Below are 22,313 nucleotides of genomic sequence, written 5' to 3'. Positions count from 1 at the left end.
AGTTAAGAAAAAGACAAGAGGCTGCTCAAACACAGCACATGAATACAAGCTACAGTTCATCCGCCCCAATTGTCCAGTTTTGGCAATGGTACCCACCTTTGTGTAGTAACATACAGTAGCAACCCAATTGCAAGTGTGCGTGACAGGTGAAAAATATTCAACACATTGCAAGTTTGGACTCAGTTGTCCTTTATTGTTGAGTATTTTATTCAAGCACTGTTAAGACAATTAAAAAACAAAAACAGACATTGGCACATCAGTCTAAACAACATCCCCACATAGTAGGGAGTTCACAAGGTCCAGTTGTCATGGAAACAAGGGAATTGGTTGGGAAAGTACACTAAAACCACAAAAATTGGATTTTGAGAGCAAATGACAGTCTAACACCTCACATGGAGAGCAACACGCACACAACGGCCAACAATTTCTGGGGAGCCGACTCGCGAAATGTCAAATTAAAACAAGGAATTTAAAAAAAACATTAACACATTTAAAGATGTTAACAGGTATAAACTAAGATAAAAATCGTGAAAGCATACCACCAAAATGTATCCAACACAATATAATAAGAAACAGACAAGACACATTTGCTTCTGCGTTAACCAAAGAACCGCTTACATCTTGCAAACATGCGAATGAAAAAAAACCCACAACAAGAAACAAAACAAAAGGTAAATGTGGGAATAATATGGTGGAATGTAAAGTATGCACAGTCCTACCCTATTTTGAAAGGTGCTTATAAATAAAATGTGTTATTATTATTATTATTATTATTATAACCCACTTTAGTTGCACTCAACTCAATTTGCAGGCCAACAACCTTTGCATGGTCACATTCAAAAACACCACCGACCGCTGTTTTAAGGTCCATCATTGTTTATACAATACACATCAACAGTGTAGTTTAGTTGGACTGCGACAACACTGCTTCCTTACAGGCATATTAGGTAAAAAATTAAAATAAAATCACTCCTATTCTTGACTTTACGGAAGAGGATTAGGGCCAATGAAGAAAGAAAAAATAAGGTTGGCAAGATTCTCACTTTAATCTAGTTAACGTGATTTCATTATAAATAATAAATTAACAAACTGACATATTTTTGTATTTCATCCAAATTATACACCAAATAATAGTGAAGAAAATTTGCTTGAATTTTGGGGGGGATTCACTGTACAGTTTTTTTCCCAACCTAGACAGAGATAAACAGTCCTGAAATATTACACGTCTCCAAGACTTTTGCGAGTACACCAAATACATCTCATTTATAAAGAGAAGGACACGACAGGTACTTTTAAGTGTGTTGAAGACAGCAAGAAGGAAATGGTCCAAAAACAAACAAAAAAAAAAAAACCATAACCACGCCATGAGAATCCTGCTGCGGACATACTTTTCAGCGTGCACGCGTTATGTACAACAGACCCCCTCATGTGTGGAAACCCAGTTTGAGCAGTGGTTCCCAAACCGTGCTATCAAGCTTAAGGTTCATGTACCTCGTACACTTTGCCCTCACTAAGAAAACAATTCAGAACTACAACTATCTTACCCCACGCAACAAATGCCCACGTGTAGTTTTGCCTCACTACACCTAAAACCAGTTGGGTCAAAATTACCCAATTATGGGTCAAAGAGGGACCGACTGGTCGATTCAACCCAAGTTTTTGGGTTCTTCATTTGACCCAACTTTTTGTGTTGGGTCAAATGAAGAGCCCCAAAAGTTGAGTCAAACGAACAACCCAAAAGGTTGTTTTCATTTTGCAGGTTATTCATTTGACCCCCAAAACAAAACGTTTGGTCAAATGAAGAACCCCCAAAATTTTGTCAAACTAAGCCAAGTGATGGCCAGCTCCTTTTTGACCCAAAATTGGCTAATTTTTGACCTACCAACTTTTAGACGCTGGCAACCTCTATTTGTCCGACTCGTGTGCAGAGCTGTCATACAGTAGTGGAAAAGAATTACTAGTCCGACACAGTGCTACTGATGCTTCCAGGTTATTACTGTCTTAGTTTTGAGGATGAAGGTTGTTTTCGTTTTGCAGGTTATTTAATTGACACCCAAAACAAAACGTTGGGTCAAATGAAGAACCCCAGAAGTTGTGTCAAACTAACTCAAGTGATGACCAGCTCTACTACAGTACTGTAAGACATGGATCTTAAACTCGATATCAAATAAATGTTAAGACGGATTTCCTTAAGGTCCATACATCCATCCATTTTCTGATCCGCTTTATCCTCACAAGGGTCGCGGGGCACACTGGAGCCTATCCCAGCTGTGTTCGGGCAGTAGGCGGCGGCCTGAACCGGTTGCCAGCCAATCGCAGGGCACATAGAGACGAACATCCGTGCTTACACTCACACCTAGGGACAACTTAAGAGTGTTCAATCAGCCAGTTATGCATGTTTTTGGAACGTGGGAGGAAACCAGAGCACCCGGAAAAAACCCGCACAAGCCCCGGGAGAACATGCAAATTCCACACAGGGAGGCCGAAGCTGGAATTGAACCCACAACCACTGCACTGTGAGGTTGACGCACTAACCACTTGACTACCGGGCTGCCTTTACTTAAGGTCGAAGTCCACATTTTGTCTTTAGGACAACTTTGACACAAGCGTAGGACACACTCTACTTTACTAGTCAGGCAAAACTATGCACTAATTGACAATGGCGTGCTTCAATTGTCGTTGAACGGCGTGCACATACCATCTATTACACAGTTTTGCCACTCTAGCAACATGCAGTTGTCCTACTACTGTGCATGAATGTTATACAGTAGTATATGGTAATAGCTGGAAAAAAAAAACACATTTTTCGCAGGATAATTTTTCTACTGTTGCACCCTTGTCACTGTACTAATGCGTAGAAATAAAGTTTTTATGTGACCTAAAGTACTACTAGTTAACTTCTTGTGCTAGCAGTACCTGAAACATCCAGATGTTAACTCGTACAGTTTTGCCTCACTAGTGATCTGTAGTTGTCCTACCAGTAGGTCATACTAGACCAGTGGTACTTAACCTGGGTTCGATCGAACCCTGGGGGTTCGGTGAATCGGTCTAAGGGTTCGACGGAGCCTTTGCCATGAAGGTTAAATTAAGACACACCCGACTCAACATGTCAATTAGTTATGAGACCCCCGCTTGGCCATCACTGGCTGCAGATGATCACATTACATTGCTTGTCCAGCCAGTGCTGCGGGAAATTTAGTGCGCTCAGTAGTCACCATGTGACCGTCGTGATAGTACGTCGTACAATTTTAAAAAACTATACTTGGGTCATGTAATTTTTAATCAATGTGCTTTTTTAATGTCATGAATTTGTAAAAAAGATTTTCAAAAAATATTTCATTTATGAAGGATTCGGTGAATGTGCATATGAACTGGTTGGGTTCGGTACCTCTAACAAGGTTACGAACCACTGTACTAGACATTGTAGTACATGGACCTCATAATTTCAAGGCAACAAACTGAGAAAAATTTGTAAGTTGGGCAAATCAACTAAAAATCAGCTTCTTTGGATTTTCATAACAAAGAAACGGGTTTACAGAACTACTGTCCCTTGTATTGGCCTCGCATCTTCAATAAAAGTCAGCAAATATTTTTTAAGCAGATAACCTGCTTGCTTTGTTGTGCTAACACTGTTACCATAAATATAAATCATTTATATTTTAAAGTTGTTCCAACTTAAATAACTGTTTTAGCCCCAAAAATACAAGTTGTGATTTTACAGTGTAGTATTGCAGCACAGTAGTTTACTCAGAAATTTTAATTGCATACTAGTCAGCCAAAAGGGGCACTAGTATAGTAGAAAAAAACCCCTCCTCTTAGGACAATCATTTTATGAGAGCGCCCTAGTCGTTCTACTGTGTGCTGAATTGGTATTGCGAGTGAGAACAAAGAGCTTACCAATACATAGACCTCAAGCTGGATATCAAGGATCTGGAGTAAATGTTCAAACAGCTTTCCATACTCGTGTATGGTCTTTATGGCTAACCTCTCTTTGGCACCAATGTTTGGCCTTCAAGTGTGATCCTCATATCAAGTAGTGATGAGACCCAATAATGTGAGAGACTTCCTTTTGAGAAACAGCACAAAATAGATTTTTCTGTTGCATCTAAATGCAACACAAACCCAAAAAATAATTGGCGGGGGGGTATCCTGTGTATTTACACTTTTTGACAATTGCTGACAATCAGTAAAGCATTGCAAAAAACAGATGAGCATATTACGTTTTAAATGTGCATTTTCATTTAAAATACAAGTATATTTACAAAATGTAATCCCTCGTAGGTGTGTGTTCTGAACAAAGCGAGAAAACAATCAACGAGGGATTAAACAAAGGTAGACAGTCGTATTTATGATAACGGGACTGAAGGATGCGTATTTTGCTGTGCAACATCCATTTTCAAGCTTGTGATGGGACTTGATCACAGTTGTCTGGTGACATGGTTGTCTCACATGAACATACACTCCTGTCCTCACAAAACGTGAGCACTGCTAGGCTTTTGAGTGAAGTTTCACGATGTACATAAAATGGACTATCACCTTTAGCGATGAACTTTATTTGACCTTGTCTAAGATTTTCACCGCACATGTCCAACTGTTTAGTGTTTCAGTACTTTTTGGACGAAGCACTGTTCTCCAACAAGGTGCTGAACGGCAAAATTCACATTTTCCAGGATCTTTGCTTTTCTTTGACTCTTCCAGTCTCTTTGCTGTAACTTGCTGATGAAGCTTCCAAAAATCAAAATGACTATCATTCCTGGACAGTCAGGCAAGCAAAATAAGCACACCTTATCTAGAATCAGTAATTCCTAAACATCCAAGTTGAATCCCTTCCATGACCATGCAAGCAATTCAAAACACTCATATCTTTCCTGATTGAAATTGTGCTATGAATCCATTCCAGCCACCTTCCTAAAAAACATTTTTGCTTGTTTTTTCATCCATCCATTTTCTGAACCGCTTAATCCTCACAAGGGTCGCGGGGCATGCTGGAGCCTATCCCAGCCGTCTTCGGGCAGTAGGCGGGGGACACCCTGAACCGGTTGCCAGCCAGTCGCAGGGCACACAGAGACGAACAACCATCCGCGCTCACACCCACACCTAGGGGCAATTTTGAGTGCCCTATCAGCCTGCCATGCATGGTTTTTTTTTGGAATGTGGGAGGAAACCAGAGGACCCGGAGAAAACCCACGTAGGCCCGGGGAGAACATGCAAACTCCACACAGGCAGGCCGGAGCCGGGATCGAATCCTACGACCACCGCACTGTGAGGTCGACGCGCTAACCACTGGACCACCGGGCCGCCCTGCTTGTTTTTTAATAAGGAAAAATATCACTCAATAAAAATGTACTTAATGATGCCACAATTAAACATTGTAAATGCTGCAATCCAATTTATTGTGCTGCTTCTTCTGGTGTGCCCGCTTTGGCCACCGGGAGGCAGTATAGTACTCTGCAGTCGTGCAGACGCAAAAGTAATAAAAAACCTTTTGTACTGCTACTGTAAGAGACTCATTAAGAGGCTGTAAATGTCTTTTTTTATGGCGGATGAGGAATATGTGCCTGTGAGGGTTGCCATATTATCTGTCTAAATGTGTTGCTCCACTGTTTGTGTCCACCATTTCTGAAACGTGAACAATCTGTGCTAACTTTTGGCATGTCAATGGCGTTTTTCAGTGTCAGCATTAAGCTAAGCAGAATCTGCTGCTTTGAATACACAATGTGTAATTCTCTTTGATTCATATTTAGGGTGACAGGTGTGCCGCTATGTTCACCCTCAACTCAGTTTTTACATGTTGTCACGATGAGTTCACATGCTGACCGAAGGCTAACATGCCACCTTACATCGAACGCAGAAGTGATGCGCCCATTTGAGTGTCGGCAGAAATACAGAGTGGAAGCATCTCACCTTCGATATGGATTGGTTGGCTCACAACCTGTTCCATTCAGCTCTGTGTTAGAAAATGGCAAGTTCTCCAAAAAGTACTGAAACACCGGAAATGTGCATTCAAAATTTTAGAGACGGTCAGATTATGATCAACTGTGTTAATTCGAGTGCATTTTAGGGTCATCCTGAAAATTCACCCAAAAGTCCAATATCCCAAAATGTTTGTGAGTATTTCACAGCGGCAAGTCAGACATTCTCAGGATAAGCCTGTCGTTAAATTAGATCCTTTGTGAGGCGACGAAATCTAAAACCGTTCTTTATCTTTATACTTGGCTTTCTGCTGCGCTCCCATATCCTGTGTTGCTTTTCCTTCCACCTTAAGCTTGGAGTCCGACTGAGCCGAGCTGACCCACGATGCCTTGAACGTCTTAGGCTGAGTGACAGGAAGAGTGGCCTCCCTCTCATCCAAATTGTCAAAACTGACTTCCTGCACAGCCTCCTGCTTCTTGAAGGAGTCCCGGCGCTCGGACAGAGCCAGCTTCCTCATCACCACCACGTCGGAGGAGTGGTGGTTACTGCTGCGATGTTGTGGTAAGGCAGCAGAACGGTGGTGCTCGTTGCCTCCTCCGCAAATGTCCTGGTGGCCTCTTTGGCCCCCGAGGTACAGCCCCTGACGGCCGTGTTCGCCCACGCAGACGAACCCGGTCGCGGTGTCTTCCTCCACGTCTTCGCGCTCAGACAGCGGCACCTCCATAGTATGGCGGCGGGCGCTGTAGGCTTTCCTCTCACAATGATACCCGCCTGTTGCTTTGTCACCAGTCAGCTTCTCGGCTGACTGGACTCTCTTGAGGAGAGGCGAGCGCGGTGGCTCAGCACTGCGGGGACGCATGGAATGGCGGGCGATCGTGGGAGGGGACAGTGTTTTACCGTGAAAACCCTGTAAAGACTTTGCATGGCTGGGAAGGCAGGAGGGGGAGCACTGAGGAGACAGAGGCTGGGGAGGTGGGATGCAGGCCAGCGGGGACGGTGGGATACTGCTAGTCGACTTGCAGCGACCAGCCTTTGTGTAGCGGCCTAGGACATGAAGGGAGCTGGGACGAGCCTGAGGTACTGGTGAGTTCGGGGAGCTGGAGCAGGGCGAGGAACTTGAATCTGCATGGAGAGAAAAGACGATGGCAAATAAATAAGATAAACTTTTCAATATATGATAGGGACAGAGAAAAATGTTCATCATTGCCTTTAAAATGAACGCTCGTGATATAGCTTCTGGCTCTCGTATGTATACCCCGCCATAAATAGGGTTTCGCTGTAGTTTAAACGAAGAGCATCAAAAAGTGAGTATGATGTCTCAGCTGTTTCTATTTTACAGTGAGAAGGTAGAGATGTGTGTGCTCCCGTTAAAGAACACAAGCGTGCATTCCATTTGAGGGTTTATTTTTTTGTGGTCTGCAACAACACAGATAAAGAATATATCAATTGTGGAATACACATCCATTTAGTGTACGGGATATTTCAACTTTACAATTGTAAACTGAATTCAGGCATTAAACAACCAAACAATATAAACAATACACATTCATGTGAAACATCAATTATGGAGCCGAAATGACTCACCAGCTTTTATTGCCTTGACATCACTCATGGGCATGCACTTTGGCGCATAACATATAAGCACGTGACGCTAACATTCTAAATCACAGGTGTCAAATTTCTAGGCCCGGGGACCAGATTTGGCCCGCCACATCATTTCATGTGGCCCACCAAAGCAAATCTTTTGTGTCAACTTGCACCAGCTACTTAACATCACCACCACCTCGGAAGAAAAAAAGATTTTTTTAACCCGGTTTACACTCATCTGAACAATAATTGAACAAACTATTTTAGTTGACTTGACTGATTTCAAAACTACAGTGAAACTCCTCTAGAACGAAACCTACATGGGCGAAAATACCCCCTAATGTGAAAAAATCTTCATGCATTAACACCATTCCCATTCTCCTGCCCCCCCATACGACGAAAAAAAACCCTGTTGCATGATATGAAATCATTTTCTCTGCTCAAGCCTCGTGAACAGATTCACTACAACAAAGTCTAATCCAACAGCGACCTCTACTGCTTCGTTCGGAAATGGCAACAGCAACCACCACACTGGTTTACACAGCTCCGAGTTTCCTGAACGCAACATACTCACAGCTGCTCTGCCATTGGCAGACTCTTGCTTGGCTCTCGACGAAGGCGGGACGCTTTTGCTTTATGCTCCTGTCCCCCACCCCCACCCCCACCCTTCCCTGCTCGCCACTCAGTCCATGTGCTGTCTTTGTCTGACTTTTCCTAGCCTCCTGTCATATTTTCATCCTAAAAACAAATATGGAATCGGTTGGCTGGTCTCTCGATGCCATCGACAACATTTTCTCGATGAGAAGAGCAGGCAGTGGGGAGCCTACTTGCCCCTCGGGCACTTTTGCTGCTGGGTACACCCTAGATCCTTGGAGGAAGCGGAGAATGGTGTGCCTGTCAACACTGTCCGTTGAGGATGTGGATGACATCTACATTTTCGGCCTTCCGATAACAGGTATGCTGCTGTTTGGTGTGAGCAGTTTCCTGATCTATCGCAAAATTCAACCGACGGGAGCGGCTCGATTGGAAGTGAAGAGGATGCGTTATGCCATCTAAGGATGGCATAACGCAGATGTCCAACACTCAGACTCAGACTGTGCTCAATCACAAACTGTTGCGGTTTTGGAGCGTCTCTGCAAGATGGTCAAGAACTTGGAGAAACTGGAATCCGTGCTCAAATATTGACTGAAATCACGGATTTGGCTGATCGACGCCACTAAAGAGACATAAACCACGGACTCAAGGCTGTCTTAAATTCTTGGGCAGCCTGCTACCAAAACAACATCTGCTATCTCGACCTTCCCCTGATGAAAGTATGCACGGAAGCTAGTCCCCCACCATCACCCCCTCCCTCATACATTCCCTTGTTTCAACGTCTTCATTGTTTATGTCTTGTGACCTGTTGTAACTGTCATATGCTTGTGCAGGAGTTTTTTGCCTAACTCAAATTATCCTCAAAATGAGGGTAGTTCGAGCGTGTTTTTTTTTCTCCACCTCCCTTGTGGTTTCTTTCTGACTTTCGGGTTGAGTGAACGCTGGCGCGTTTTGGCTGCCGCTGCTGAACCCGTATTGTTTTGTGTTTTTTGTTATTGTAAAGTGTCCTTGGGTGTCTTGAAAGGCGCTTATAAATAAAATGTATTATTATTATTATTATTATTATTATTATTATTGGCTTACCGAGCATCATCCTGGCCTCCGATTGGCCAAGAGGGACCTCACTGTCTATGTGTGCATATACTGCAGCTAGATCCATGGAAGATAGAGTGGAATGCATCCGATTAGCCGCTCAGAGTAAATTGCTTATGGCTTGACGGACATTCAAAAAAACGAACGTTTCCCCGAATGCTTTACTTGTTATCATGCTAAAAACCTTACGCTAACTGGAGCACTAAATATAGAGAAGGCGAGTTCCATCGCGCTAACTATGGCCATCGAGGACTACGAAGCGTCCCATGGCTGGCTTAAAAGTTCATTGCATGACATTAGCTGAGCAACGCTGTCTTGGATGGCGATCGAGGGGAGGTCGAGTTAGAGACAGTGAGACAGTGGAAAGAAAAGCCACCGGGTCCAGGAAGTATCTGTTATTGTTAGATTCAGATGCAGCATGAACGTTGCATTGCTACAAAACGGACCTTTGGATGTCAAGCAGCTAAGACAAGAAGCGCTCTGACGCTGGAAGAGAGGGTAAAAGTGATCAAAATGAAAGATGGAGGAAGCAAAATAAAAGACATTATCTAAGAAATTGATGTAAGTGAAAGTGAATGCTGATCGTGAATTTCGCAATTTCTTTCCCTTTTTTCTTTCTACACTAACTATATGAAGTGTCAAATAAGTGTGTGCTCATACCTATGCACTATTGGAATAACAATAGAGTACACATTCGATTGTGTGTGCATGTACACCTACGTTTGTGTGTGTGTGTGTGTGTGTGTGTCTGTGTGTGTTTACATCTGAGATCAAATTTGCTCCAGTGAAAAACCCCCTGTTGTGAAAAATTTCTTGCTGCAAACATGATTTCGTTGTCGAGGAGTTTCACAGTTGCAAGCCATTAATTTGTTGTGTAAAAGTAATAACTTTGTGGTTTCACTGTCATAACAGCCCTCGGAGTGACGATTTGACTCAAAAGTGGCCTGTTAAAAAAATTAGTTTCACACCCCTCTTCTAAATGATTACACTCACCCTTTGGCAACAAAATCAAACATTTGGCAATACAGACAATATGTAACTGTGGAATTTTATAGCACAAACAAAAACTAGCTGCGTCGAAGGAAACAAAGGAAAAACAACGTCATTCGCGTTTGGCTCAAGACAAATAATACACAGAAATACTAAAATGTATCAAACGCCAACAACTACTAATAGCAAAACAATGTGGGCTTTCTCACAGTAGTAGATTTGTCTTCAACGAAGCAGGCCCAGATTTCACATTGAGTGAGTCAATGTCGAAGACAATTAAGACAAGATTATCCTGATTTCAATACAGTGATAATAATAATAATAATAATAATAATACATTTTATTTAAAGCGCCTTTCAAGACACCCAAGGACACTTTACAATAACAAAAAACACAAAACAATACGGGTTGAGCAGCGGCAGCCAAAACGCGCCAGCGTTCACTGAACCCGGAAGTCAGAAAGAAACCACAAGGGAGGGAGAGGGGGAGAAAAAAAACCCACGCTCGAACTACCCTCATTTTGAGGATAATTTGAGTGAGGCAAAAAACTCCTACACAAGCATATGACAGTTACAACAGGTCATAAGACATAAACAATGAAGACGGTGAAACAAGGGAATGTATGAAGGAGGGGGTGATGGTGGGGGACTAGCTTCCGTGCATACTTTCATCAGGGGAAGGTCGAGATAGCAGATGTTGTTTTGGTAGCAGGCTGCCCAAGATCCCTCGCTATAACGCGGTTCACCTTCTGCGGCTTCGCTGTTTCACAGATTTTTTTTAGTGCAGTTTTTTTAAATGCTTTTTTTTTAAACAGCGAATTGTGTTCTGCATTCTGATTGGCTAAGGGACTGACCAACGGCTTGCCAAATTTACCTTTGCAAATTTTTGGTCTTTGGTTTCATTGTATCAGTGGCGGATGCTGGTCTGTCAAGGAGGGGAAGCTCAATTTCGGCCTACATCATAAAATGGGTCAATTTATTTATACGTGAATTCTCTCCGTTCCTTTTCAAAAAAATGAAAAGGATGCCTTCACCATAAGATCGGTGATTGGCTCATTTCGCTGTCAATCAAAAAGAGATTCAGCCTCAGACAGATCATCCAATCATCATGCAGAAAAGCTGAGCGTCCGATGGGCGGGACAAAACCAGCATTTATCCAATGACTCGTCTCGTTTCAATGCATTGGGACAACCTACACTGAACTCTCTTGACGCCCAGCATCCACGCGGTCGACGCTCAGCGTCCACACAGTTTAAATCACAGTGAAGCTGTGGGAATGAATGAGAAGAGAGTCGCGTCGTAACCAGTAATAAGAAGCTGATTCGGAACAAAAGTTGAGCGCAATGTAGCGCATATTTAGTCAATGACATGTCCACACAATTGTACGTACGCACATATATTTGATCATTTACTTTTTGACATTTTAGGGGAAGATGAGCTTCCCTTGCAGTCTTAGAGCAATCGCCTCTGCATTGTATACATAGTTCAGTTTTGTATAATAACTGTGAAAAATAAAGCTGACTACTTCACGGATTTCGCCTCTTACGGGTTCTTTTTGGAACGTAACCCCTGCGATAAACGATATATTGCGCTTCATTTATTGGGGCTTCAGTACATCGTGGTTTTTTTTTTTTCCTAAAGTACTCTATTCAGAAAAAGAATGCCGAACGACTCAGAGGTTTTGTACATGCCGATACTGTATCGGCAACAGGCACTAATTCAAGGCGCATGATTGGTTCTCGGCGCAACGTCGATCAATGACACCATGAGGGGATTATCCTGTAAGATGATTGGCTGCGCATTTTTGCAGACCCGCCAAGCGTATCGAGATACTAGGAAAGCCTTGTGTCTTGTCTCTCGGTTGATTCTTTGGCATACTGTCTCTTCTGTTTGCTACGTGTGCGGCGGGGGGGGGGGAGGGGGGGGGGGGCAGCAGCAGCTCATCTCTCTTCGCTTCCTCCTCATCAATACCAATTAATTGTCTTACCATAAAAACGTCAGTAAGTAAATACATGTACTGCTGTAGTCTTTGTCTCAAATATGTAAAATATAAATACTGCTTACATATTTTAAACATGCTGGTACCCACATACACTTACACAAAAATTCCTAGGGGGGAAGCAATCCCTCCTTCGCCCGTTTTTCACTTATTGCAGCAGGGCCCCGGTCCCCATTGACCGCGATAAGTGAGGGATCACTATTTTTTGAGTGGTGTGCTCTGAGATTTTTCATATGTAACTCAATTTAATTATGGTCTTGGCTTACTCAAGGTTAGGAAACACTGCAACCAACAACCACAATATTAAATATGTTACATTTTTACCTCTCAGACACGTTGAAAAAATAAGCATTAACCTTTGTTTGTTTAAAAAAAAATTGGTTCTAGCAACTTGATACGAACAGTATTGTTCAGGTGGGTCTCATGAAAACATTTCAAGTTAAAGCATTCCAACTCACCTCCAGAGTGATCAGGAGCAGGGGAGCGGCAGGGAGTGGACGGGCCGGGGGAGAGTGACTGAGTGGGGGAGCCAGAGAGGCTGTCGCTGGATGATTGGTGGAATCCGGAAGAGAAGCTACGACTGCTTTGCATAGGTGCAGGGGGCGTATGTTTGGACAGCTTCTTCAAGATGCTACGCCGTCGGCTGCAGAGTGAAACAGGAAAGGTCAACAGTATATCGTTTTTATTTTAAGGTTCAATAATAATCAGTGATATAATAATATTGGAGACATCAAAATGACACTGTACCTGTCCTGCCCATCTCTCCTCTTGCTTTTCTTGCTGCGTCGAGCCATCTTTGCCTTATAACTCGTCTTTCTAGCAGGGCCCACTTTGATAGATGTGTTTTCTAAAGCAGTGGTCTGGAGGGTCACCTGGTTGCCACTCTATTCCAAACATATGTTTTAATATGAGGAAACTATATACCGTTATACAATTAATCAATGTGAGTCTCATCCCATACCTTCAGCAGAAGCTCTACCACCTCAGTGTGGACAAGACCCTGTACAGACTCCCCATTGACGTGAGTAATGAGGTCACCAGCTCTCAAACCGGCCTCGTGCGCCGGGCTGCCCTCCTCCACACACTGAACACACACATACAAGTTCATATCAAAACTCGTGGAGAAAAAGCCAAAAAGGACAAAGACACACACACAGAAACAAAACATAGTTGACTCAAGTTTGACTTCAGTATAATTATTGTTTCGACCGCAGCGCCTGTGAGACAGACACATACCCAGACCATGTGGTGAACTGTGTAGACATCGCTGTCCCCCATGTAGACTCTGATCGCTCGTAAAGCAAAGCCAAACCTCTTCCCAGAGCTGTGGATGACCACTGGAGGCCTGAGGCAGCTGATGTTGATGGAAAGATCCCGACTGGGGGACGAGTCTCTGGATGAGGGGTTGGACGAGAATGATAGAGAGGACTTGGGGCTGGAAGGAGGAACCGCTGAGTCATCTGGATGGGAAGCATATTTGAAAAGTTCATTCATACTGCTCCTCATGGGAGTCTTCATGGATAAATGCACCTGGGCTATTGGTGTAAAAAGTGGTGTTAAAAGTGACCTCAGTCCCAAAATGTAATATGTTCTATGCGCCTCCACTAGTCTAAACACGGCAATCTGCTTCATATTACGTTTGTGGAATATGAGTTAAGCAGCAAAATTCACCCGTTTTTAAGTATCTCGTGGGTGGCCATTTTGTCCCTTTCTGTCAGCTGAGAATAGCAAGACAGTTGCTCAGGGCTCAGGAAACCACCAATCACAGGTCACCTGTTTTCTGAGGCTGAGCCGCGACTGGTCGTGACTTGAGCACTGAGAAAGTGCAAGGTCATATTCAGATTTCAGCAAGTGGCTCAATGGCCGTCCTCTGAGATGGACAAAAACGAGTGGATTTTATGCTTTGATTATTTTCCACAAACGCAATATTCATCAGAATGCCGTGTTTCGACTAGGGGAGGCACACACAACGTATTATTGTAAAGAACATTTGGGGGTTGACTTCTCCTTTAAATGGCCAAAAACTATTCAACTAATTCTCATTATATGTCTGCTGAAAGACTAGCATTGCCAAGTTTGCGAGTTTTATAACATCATAACGGTGGTCATTATGGTGGTACTAGGCAAGCCAAGTATTATTTGAGGGGGTACTTGGGTTAAAAGGTTTGAGAGCCATTGCAGTAGATCAGGGTTGCCGTCGATCGCGATGGACCAGTAGCTCACAGACTGGTCCCAAGTCGATCGCAAGAGGTGTGGAAGAAAACAAACAAACATTTGTGTATCTCTGTGCATGTTAGCAATATACTTTTTGTGTTGATGCACACTGCACCATAATCATCCTATCAGTTTCACTTTCACAAAAAGTATTTTATTTTAAAAAATAAAATAAAATAACATAAAGCAGGTCACCGTTAACCTGCGGTGGTGACACGGCCTGTGTCACTGGAAGTTGTTAGCGCTCAGCAGTCTGGAATTGCAGCTGCGATCGGAGCTGTTGCGATGCAGCTTTGATTATTATTATTATTATTATTATTATTATCAGTCAAAGTTCATTTCGTGTACAATTCACCGATGGCACTCTGGAGGGCCGAGAGAAGCATTTTAAAACGGTACGATAGTTAACAGGCTGCAAATGTGGGTCCCACTAAGGTAGGCAGGAAATCCTTTTCACAAACTCATCAACTCTTGTGTCTACTTTATTTTTCTGTCACGTTCATCTTGGGGGCCCTTGTGGCTGTTGTTCATCATGGCATGCGTGAGCAAGTGTGTATGTATGCGCGCGTGCAAGGTAACGGGTCGATCGCGGGAGGTTGGTTCATGGAAAAGTAGATCTTAGGTGAAAAACACTTGAGCACCCCTGCTGTAGATAGAGCAGAGATTAAACTCTGATCCATAAAGTGTGCATTAACACCACCTACAGGGCATATGCGTTTGGTCGTGGTGGTTGCCTGAGTGCTTCCAGTATTGTATACAGTACTGTAGATTTCCTTGCAACTGTCTGTAGAGGGCACTGTAAATATTAACCATAAAAGCAGATATACAACTCCTTTACTGTGAACATTGTGTTATTTCATGACATTAGCGTTGTAAAACCTGTCCTCTTTCCATGTTTTACAAATAAGGCATTCTTCAAATTGTAGAGAGGTGGTAATTTTGCATGCACCTGGGGTAATAATGAGTGAGAGTCCAGAGACTGAGGCAGACTTGGGGACTTTTCCAGTTGGCGGCCTCGGTTTTTCTGGGGTGTCCAGTTGGTGGGCAATGCGTCTGGACGCGCCTCTGCGGAATGACGGCCTGGTGCCTGTGCTGTTGCTGCGGAGACGAATTCGCCGCAGATTGGAGACCATACCGTCTAGAAACACAAAGAAGACGAAGAGTAAGGCATCCGGTCCTTCGCGAGTTGAAAATAACAGGAGACCTAAATGTTTTTCCAGGCTTACCCTCCTCCTCAGCAGAGATGGCAAAGCGAGGCATCATGTCAAGGCTCTGAGTGCTGTTTAATACCAACGGCCTAGCAGCGCGCTCTGACTGGGAGGAACCGGACGAAGCACGAGGACGCAAACTACGAGAGAAATGCACACAACCTTTATTTTAACCCGGATTAAAAATCGATCTCATTGGTGTATTGAGAAGGAATACAGAGAAAGGCTAACACAAACAACAACAAGGACAATGGGTGGAAACAGCCAAAAACAGTTCGTGCAGTTGGGAATTTATTTTCACATGAGCACGTGAATGGCCTTTGGTTTCTTGCATGGTCGAGGTCACGTTTGGTAACATTCATTTTCAAAACACGGCCATGTGGTCGTGAATCATCCTTTAATGTTCTGAAACGTCAAAACATTTAGGGGAAGTGGAATCAGTTATTCCTGAAATCTGAACAGTTGTGCCCACTGACCACATTAAAATATAGGAAAAAAAAGACAACCACTGGGACATCACCCACTGGTATGTGGACTCTTTTTTGAAAGGTTAAATTTGGCATTTCGACTGTCGCCATCCTGATTTTTTGCAGCTGGAGGTGGCCATATTTGGACGTAAGGGTGGAGTCCTGACTTGCCACTCTGCTATTGACCTGTCAATCTGTAAGGAGCAATGAGCTACAATAGAGAGAGTTTATCCTTCTATGCACTCAACAGATCAACAAGAAACATTTTCAACTGTCCCTCATCTGTTTGAAAGCTCTCACCTCCCTCTGAGTCCGTCTGCTCTGTCTCCGCTAGCCAGATTCTTCTGTCCGTCACCAGGGGAAAAGGCGCCTCTGCCCTCCCACCGCTCATCCTTCTCCTCGCTATGGCTCCGCTCTGAAGACGACAAGCTCTGGTTGGATGGTGTAGAGGTGGACAAGTGCTCTGTGCTGCTGTACACCTTCAGAATGGGAAGAAATATTCAGTGTCTTCTAATCACAGAGTTTAGTCGAAAGTAACACAGCGATCTGAAAAAGAAAACATACCTTGCTGAAGCGATGGGCAACAGAGGAAAACTGTCGCAATTCAAGAGAGGATTCATCGTCGTTAGTTTCATCGTCGTCATCAGAGCCTAGGTGAGAGTATCGCTCGGATCGGGCTGTAGGTGGATGGTATCAGTCATCAGGCATAAAATGTAAAAAAATTGTACATATAGTTGTTTAGCCCAGTGTTTTTCAAACCCTGTGCCGCGGCACACCAGCGTGCCGCGAGATTCTGTCAGGTGTGCCGTGGGAAATTGGGACAGAGTAATCGTGAGGTACTCGTCCATACCGGTAGGGAGCAGCAGCAGGAGCTAGCGAATTGCCTTGTGCTTCGAGACAAGCGACGTTTCCAGCGCGATCCAATACAACGAAAGCTCTCTTTCATTTGGATTTACTGTACTTTTATTGGAGATGCAACGGCACCGACACTGTTATGCTTGGTATGTGGTGAAAAGCAACTCTCCAACAGCACTATTGTCCCAAGTAAGCTTAAACTCCATCTCCAAACAAAACACCCTTCACTTTGAAACAGTATTTTGTTCGCCTGCGTGAACACAGGGAGAAACAGGCAACGTGCATGAGAAATACCCCAAAGGTAAACAAGAGAGCCTTGAAAGCAAGTTACCATGTCGCTGAACTTGTGGCGAGATCAAAAAAGTGGCAGAGCAATTAATACTTGTCGCCTGCAAAGACATTGTAAATGAGATGTTCGGACCCAAGCAGCTAAAGAAATAACCTGACTGCCGTAAAAACTAAAAACATAGAAAGAAGGAGAACTGTGGAAGAAGAGCTTTGTGTTTTTCATCGATTGCTGCCAGGATATCAGATTTGTGTTCATCCAAACCATTTATCACACTGAGTGAGAATAAATATGAAAGATTATAAAATATCGGATTGATGTTGCTTTGATTCCTATTCAAAGTGTTATAATACAGCATTATTTTCCAATGTTAAAAAACGCTTATAAGAACAATATAACACTTAATTGTTAAAATAAACTTTTTCACATTTTCAGCAAGTCGTGTGCCGCGGGATGTTTTCAATGAAAATAAATGTGCCTTGGCTCGATAAAGATTGAAAAACACTGGTTTAGCCCATAGTTTCCATTCATACATCCACCTACTGTCAAAATAACTGGTGTCTTCGTCAGTTTCCAGTTGTGGTATGAACTCGGCTTTTTGCCTGAGAAGACCATTCCAGTCAAGGCCCAGGAAGAATATGTGCATCTTCACCTCTGGAGTTCCACCTGAGGAGCATAAAGACACATCTACACTGATGCTTTGCCTCAAATCAAAACAGCAAAATGCTTGATTTCCTCCTCCATTCGTGTCCGCCTTTAATCACTGCCACGTACCCGTTCCCAAACGCTCCAGCGGACTCTGGCGAAGTAGTCTGGTGATAAGTTCTTGGGCGTCAGCTGGCAGAGCATCATCTCCCTCAGGCCAGATGATGTCATCTGGACCAACGAGCAAACAATATTGATTCACTGAAACTATTCGAATTGGAGTTACTGATCACTGACGAACACAACTTCTAGAACAGAAACGTTGCCAGTGATGACGCAATAAGGCATTCAGGTCACGACTTTCCTTACCGTTAACCACCTGACCAAAAAGCTGTTCGGGTGTGTCTCCAAAGAAAGGGACACAGCCCACAAGGAACTCATAAAGGATAATGCCCATAGCCCACCAGTCGACAGGCTTCCCGTAGCCTTGCCGCAGGATCACCTCTGGAGCGATGTACTCGGGGGTACCACACACCTGTGAAGAAGTGAAAAGGTAAGGCAGTAATGTTCAGTGATTTCATTCAGTCAAACTCAGTATCGAAAGAAAGACAACATACCTGCTTGTCGATGAACTCTCTTGTGTCCTTCTCAATGTGACCTTCATACAAATTGGTTGTCATGTTCATGAGGCCGATCTTTGACAGTCCAAAGTCTGTAAGCTTAATGTGTCCCATTGAGGTGATTAACAAACTAGAAAGGAAGGAAACCAAACACAACGTGACCCCACAAATTCATGCTTACACAGACGATGATAGCTTTTAATAAGTAGCTGTTGCAGGTTGGGGGCTCACTTGTCAGGTTTGAGGTCTCTGTGTACAATGCCATAGTTATGTAGGTACTCTAAAGCCAGGACGGTTTCTGCAAAATACATGCGTGCCATGTCCACAGGCAGAGGGCCGATGTTCTTTAATAGATTGGCACAATCCCCACCTTTGAACGAACAAATTGTGACGGGTATAAGAAACACTGACTTCCATGGTATACGGCAAAAAATATGTGCAGTGAAAATATCACGCTGCGGGTGTTGACTTTACCTTCTACATATTCCATGACCATGCAGAGGTGTCTCCGTGTTTCAAAAGAGCAAAACATGGAAACCACAAATGGGTTTTCAGCAAAAGTCAGGATGTCCCGCTCCACAAACACCTGCTGGATCTGGTTTCTCAAAATCAGGTTCTGCCGGTTGATCTTCTTCATGGCAAAGCGTTGTCGGGTTTCCCTGTGACGGACTAGAAATACAGCTCTGCGAGGGGACACGGAGAACCGCATGGGAGAGGAATATAAGAGAAGGACAGGGGGTGGGGGGGCATAGAAAGAAGGAAAAGTAGATGACAAGTAGGGGAATGGAACAAAATTTTACAAGAAGAAAAACATGGGGAAAATAGACAATGACACACGAGTATCAATTCTTTGGAACACATCGTCCAATCTCTTTATTCTGGTCTTCACAAATGACTTGAGAGCTAAGACTGACCAATGCAAACAAAGAAATGTTGTCTCACCCATAGGCGCCATTGCTGATTAGCTTGATTGTTTCGAAGTCACTCTCCAGTGGTTTTCTACGCGGGGGAGTGCAAACTGCACGGCTCTGAATCACAGTCGACAGAACAGATAAATCACAGGAAACAGAATCAGTTATATCCAATAAGTAAAAGCCTTGTGATCATGGGGGATCATGTGTGATGTTTGAGTTCTGTATGATTCAGATTCAACACATTGTTCTCCTGAGCTCTAGATTTATATATTTTGCATTACTTTGTCGTTTGTACCTGGCTTGGCATTGCCTCTCCGGACTCATCAGACTCTCTGCTGGCAGACCTGTACCCTGAGCTTGTTTGTTCCAGTTGGACCATCTCTGTAAACACAGAATTAAGATGACATTTAACCCTATAATGCCATTTATCAAAAGTAAATTTGCTTTGTAGAGACAAAACAAAAAAAAAAAAGAGACATTAAAAAAAAAGATCTGTAGTTCGAGGAAACTATTCTCAAGTTGAAAGGTCAAAGTGGCACTGAGCAAGACAAATAAAAGTAAAATTTAACATCGGTGGAACTGTATTTTGATGTCCTTTTCCCATGTGCCAAAATCTCAGCAAATTCTACAACATGGGTAATTAATGTGCAAACCTTAAAATCAGCAGGTCCAAAAGTAAGAATCCGTAAAAAAAATGTAAAAAACAACGCAGTCACTCACTGTGTATGCGAGCGAATGGAGGAATCGCCAGATCACCTTCTATGACAAATACAAATCTGATTGGCACCTTCAAGAGGATCCCTGGTGAGGCCAAGTTGACCGACGATGTATCGAGGAATATCCGTCTTGATCCCCTGGCTCACCTTGGCTTCACCTTCTGCAGTCTCCAAACGCTGGTAGAACTCCTCGGGATCAAACTCCTAAAAAAAAACAATAATAATAAAAATTAGACAAGGTGTTGTTGTTCATTCCGTTTGACTCAGTTACCAGTAGAGGATCCTTTTATACTCAAGCAAACATGAAAGAAACCACTTGAATGAAAGCAAATGGTGAAAAGTATTGCAAACAACATGACACGCCAGAGCATTTATCAACTTGACACTGTAGCTGCACAACTGCCAACTTGCAAGGACAAAACATTATAATGGATTCCATCAGATCACTTCAAACATCAGCTGAGTGTCATCATTCTTATTCCTAGAGCACACCATCACACTGTGTTGTGACATCTGTATTTCAAGTATTCAGTTCAAGGCTTAAGAGGCAAACCAGTCTTACCAGACATTCCAGGAGCCTGGCAGGCCTGGAGATGATGATGAGGATCTTCTTGACGAGTTTAGTAATGGTGGTCACTTCCTCACTCTCTGAACGCTCATAAGCCTGACGGAGAAACAACAAATCACGTCACTACCATATCTGTTCCGGGCATTGTGGCTTGTGCTGAAATGTGCTTTGCTTTGTCAGATTCAGCGAAAAGGCTTGTAAAAACACTTTCATCGTCCCCATAAGAGTCTGGGTTTAAATCCACGTTTTCACCTACTGTCTTAAATGATGTCACATGATGGATGGTTTATTTTCATTTTGTTGAAACTGACCTGGATCTCAACTTTGGCCTGCTATATTACCGCTTCACCTCTCTCCTCCCCGATCCTCATCTGTTCAGAGATGTGGCTAGTGAAGCTTAGCGTTGACCACATGGGAAAAGATCGGAGGAGGATATATTCCCCACAGGCGTCAACTTGCGATGCTTCATTTTATTAGGTGGGCTCTCATGCTGTTTCAACTAACATTCTACACCAGAGGTGGGCAAATATTTTTCCGGGGGGGCCAAATGAGAAGCAGAAAATATTGAGGAGGGCCGGACCAAAAGTTAGAAATCCACTCCCGATTTCAATTTTATTTCTTCGTTGAAATAAGTTAATGACATTGTTTACAGAAGCTGATAAGAGTATGTATTATTGCTAAATAATGGAAGTGCAGTTATTCAACAGAAAAACGTTTTCTTCAGTGAAATTATGCAAAACAATTCTAATTGTTGTTGTTAATTGAATGAACTCTTTTTCAGTAAGATAAACACTACAACGCTTTCTGATTTTAACTTTCCCATGAAGATAGCACAATGTCCTTGTATGCCAGTAATAATGTAACATAACTGAATAAACATGCGTGAAAACCTGTAACCATTGTAAATAGCACAGCCACCTTACGCTGTGTTTTCTATGCTATTGCTATTTATTTATTATTTATTATATTTATTCTACAAATATATTGCTAATGCTTTATTTTATATTGAACTATGTACAGTTCTTTTCTGAAACATTTATTTTGTGCAATGAAACACTTTATCCCCCCACCCCCAATCTTGCTGCTGTAGACTGCAAATTTCCCCAGTGTGGGACAAATAAAGGTTATCCTATCTTGTCTTATTTTTTGTCCCAACTGCCAAACAATGTAGAAAAAATACAAGCAAGCATGTTTCAGTGTTTTTTTTTTTTTTTTTTGTTCAGTAGAGATCAATCTAGCCCAGGGGTGGGAAAACTTTTTGGCTCGGGGGCCACATTGATTTCTAAATTTGACAGGTGGACCGGGTCAGCACAAGATATGGTACATATAAAAAACTGTATATGTTGACAGTCCATACCAAACATCAACAGAACAAAAGCATTAAGGTATTATCATACTTTTTTTAATGAGAACAGTGAAACAACTGTGGTATATTTCCGGTATGAACGTCCAACTACGTTAACAACATACATATGTGACAACACAAGCAACAAAGTGCAACAATATATTGCCCAAAAACAGCATACAGTACAGGTATACGACAAAATATAACAAAGTTAGGACTATTTGCTCCAAATGAGACGAGTAAAAGACCTGGTGGCTTTCTTTCCACTCACTCACTGTCTCGAAGTTTTTAGCACGATAAC

General features: G+C 42.9%; 1 protein-coding gene across 2 annotated transcripts in view; it reads right to left on the bottom strand.

Moving 5' to 3' along the window:
* Positions 1-172: 172 nt before the first annotated feature.
* Positions 173-22,313, bottom strand: part of LOC147195340 (microtubule-associated serine/threonine-protein kinase 3-like) — a 61,828-nt gene continuing 39,687 nt past the window's right edge. For both annotated transcript variants that reach the window (XM_086128303.1, XM_086128304.1), the window contains exons 9-27: positions 20,662-20,763; positions 20,171-20,303; positions 19,679-19,764; positions 19,412-19,497; positions 18,944-19,152; positions 18,701-18,839; positions 18,467-18,599; positions 18,219-18,384; positions 17,979-18,080; positions 17,748-17,870; positions 16,628-16,740; positions 16,364-16,542; positions 15,615-15,736; positions 15,338-15,526; positions 13,411-13,634; positions 13,136-13,258; positions 12,922-13,058; positions 12,633-12,817; positions 173-7,035 (exon numbers count right to left, since the gene is read on the bottom strand). In XM_086128303.1, the coding sequence (XP_085984429.1) occupies positions 6,188-7,035; positions 12,633-12,817; positions 12,922-13,058; positions 13,136-13,258; positions 13,411-13,634; positions 15,338-15,526; positions 15,615-15,736; positions 16,364-16,542; positions 16,628-16,740; positions 17,748-17,870; positions 17,979-18,080; positions 18,219-18,384; positions 18,467-18,599; positions 18,701-18,839; positions 18,944-19,152; positions 19,412-19,497; positions 19,679-19,764; positions 20,171-20,303; positions 20,662-20,763 (3,399 nt within the window). In that variant the 3' untranslated portion in view covers positions 173-6,187. The remainder of the gene's footprint in view (positions 7,036-12,632; positions 12,818-12,921; positions 13,059-13,135; positions 13,259-13,410; positions 13,635-15,337; positions 15,527-15,614; positions 15,737-16,363; positions 16,543-16,627; positions 16,741-17,747; positions 17,871-17,978; positions 18,081-18,218; positions 18,385-18,466; positions 18,600-18,700; positions 18,840-18,943; positions 19,153-19,411; positions 19,498-19,678; positions 19,765-20,170; positions 20,304-20,661; positions 20,764-22,313) is intronic.

The sequence above is a fragment of the Hippocampus guttulatus genome, chromosome 14 (assembly GCF_054856545.1).
Source record: "Hippocampus guttulatus isolate MCC_2025c chromosome 14, RoL_Hgut_1.0, whole genome shotgun sequence".
Lineage (NCBI taxonomy): Eukaryota > Metazoa > Chordata > Actinopteri > Syngnathiformes > Syngnathidae > Hippocampus > Hippocampus guttulatus.
The sequence above is the reverse complement of the archived record's forward strand: the minus strand, read 5'-3'. Positions and strand labels throughout refer to the sequence as shown.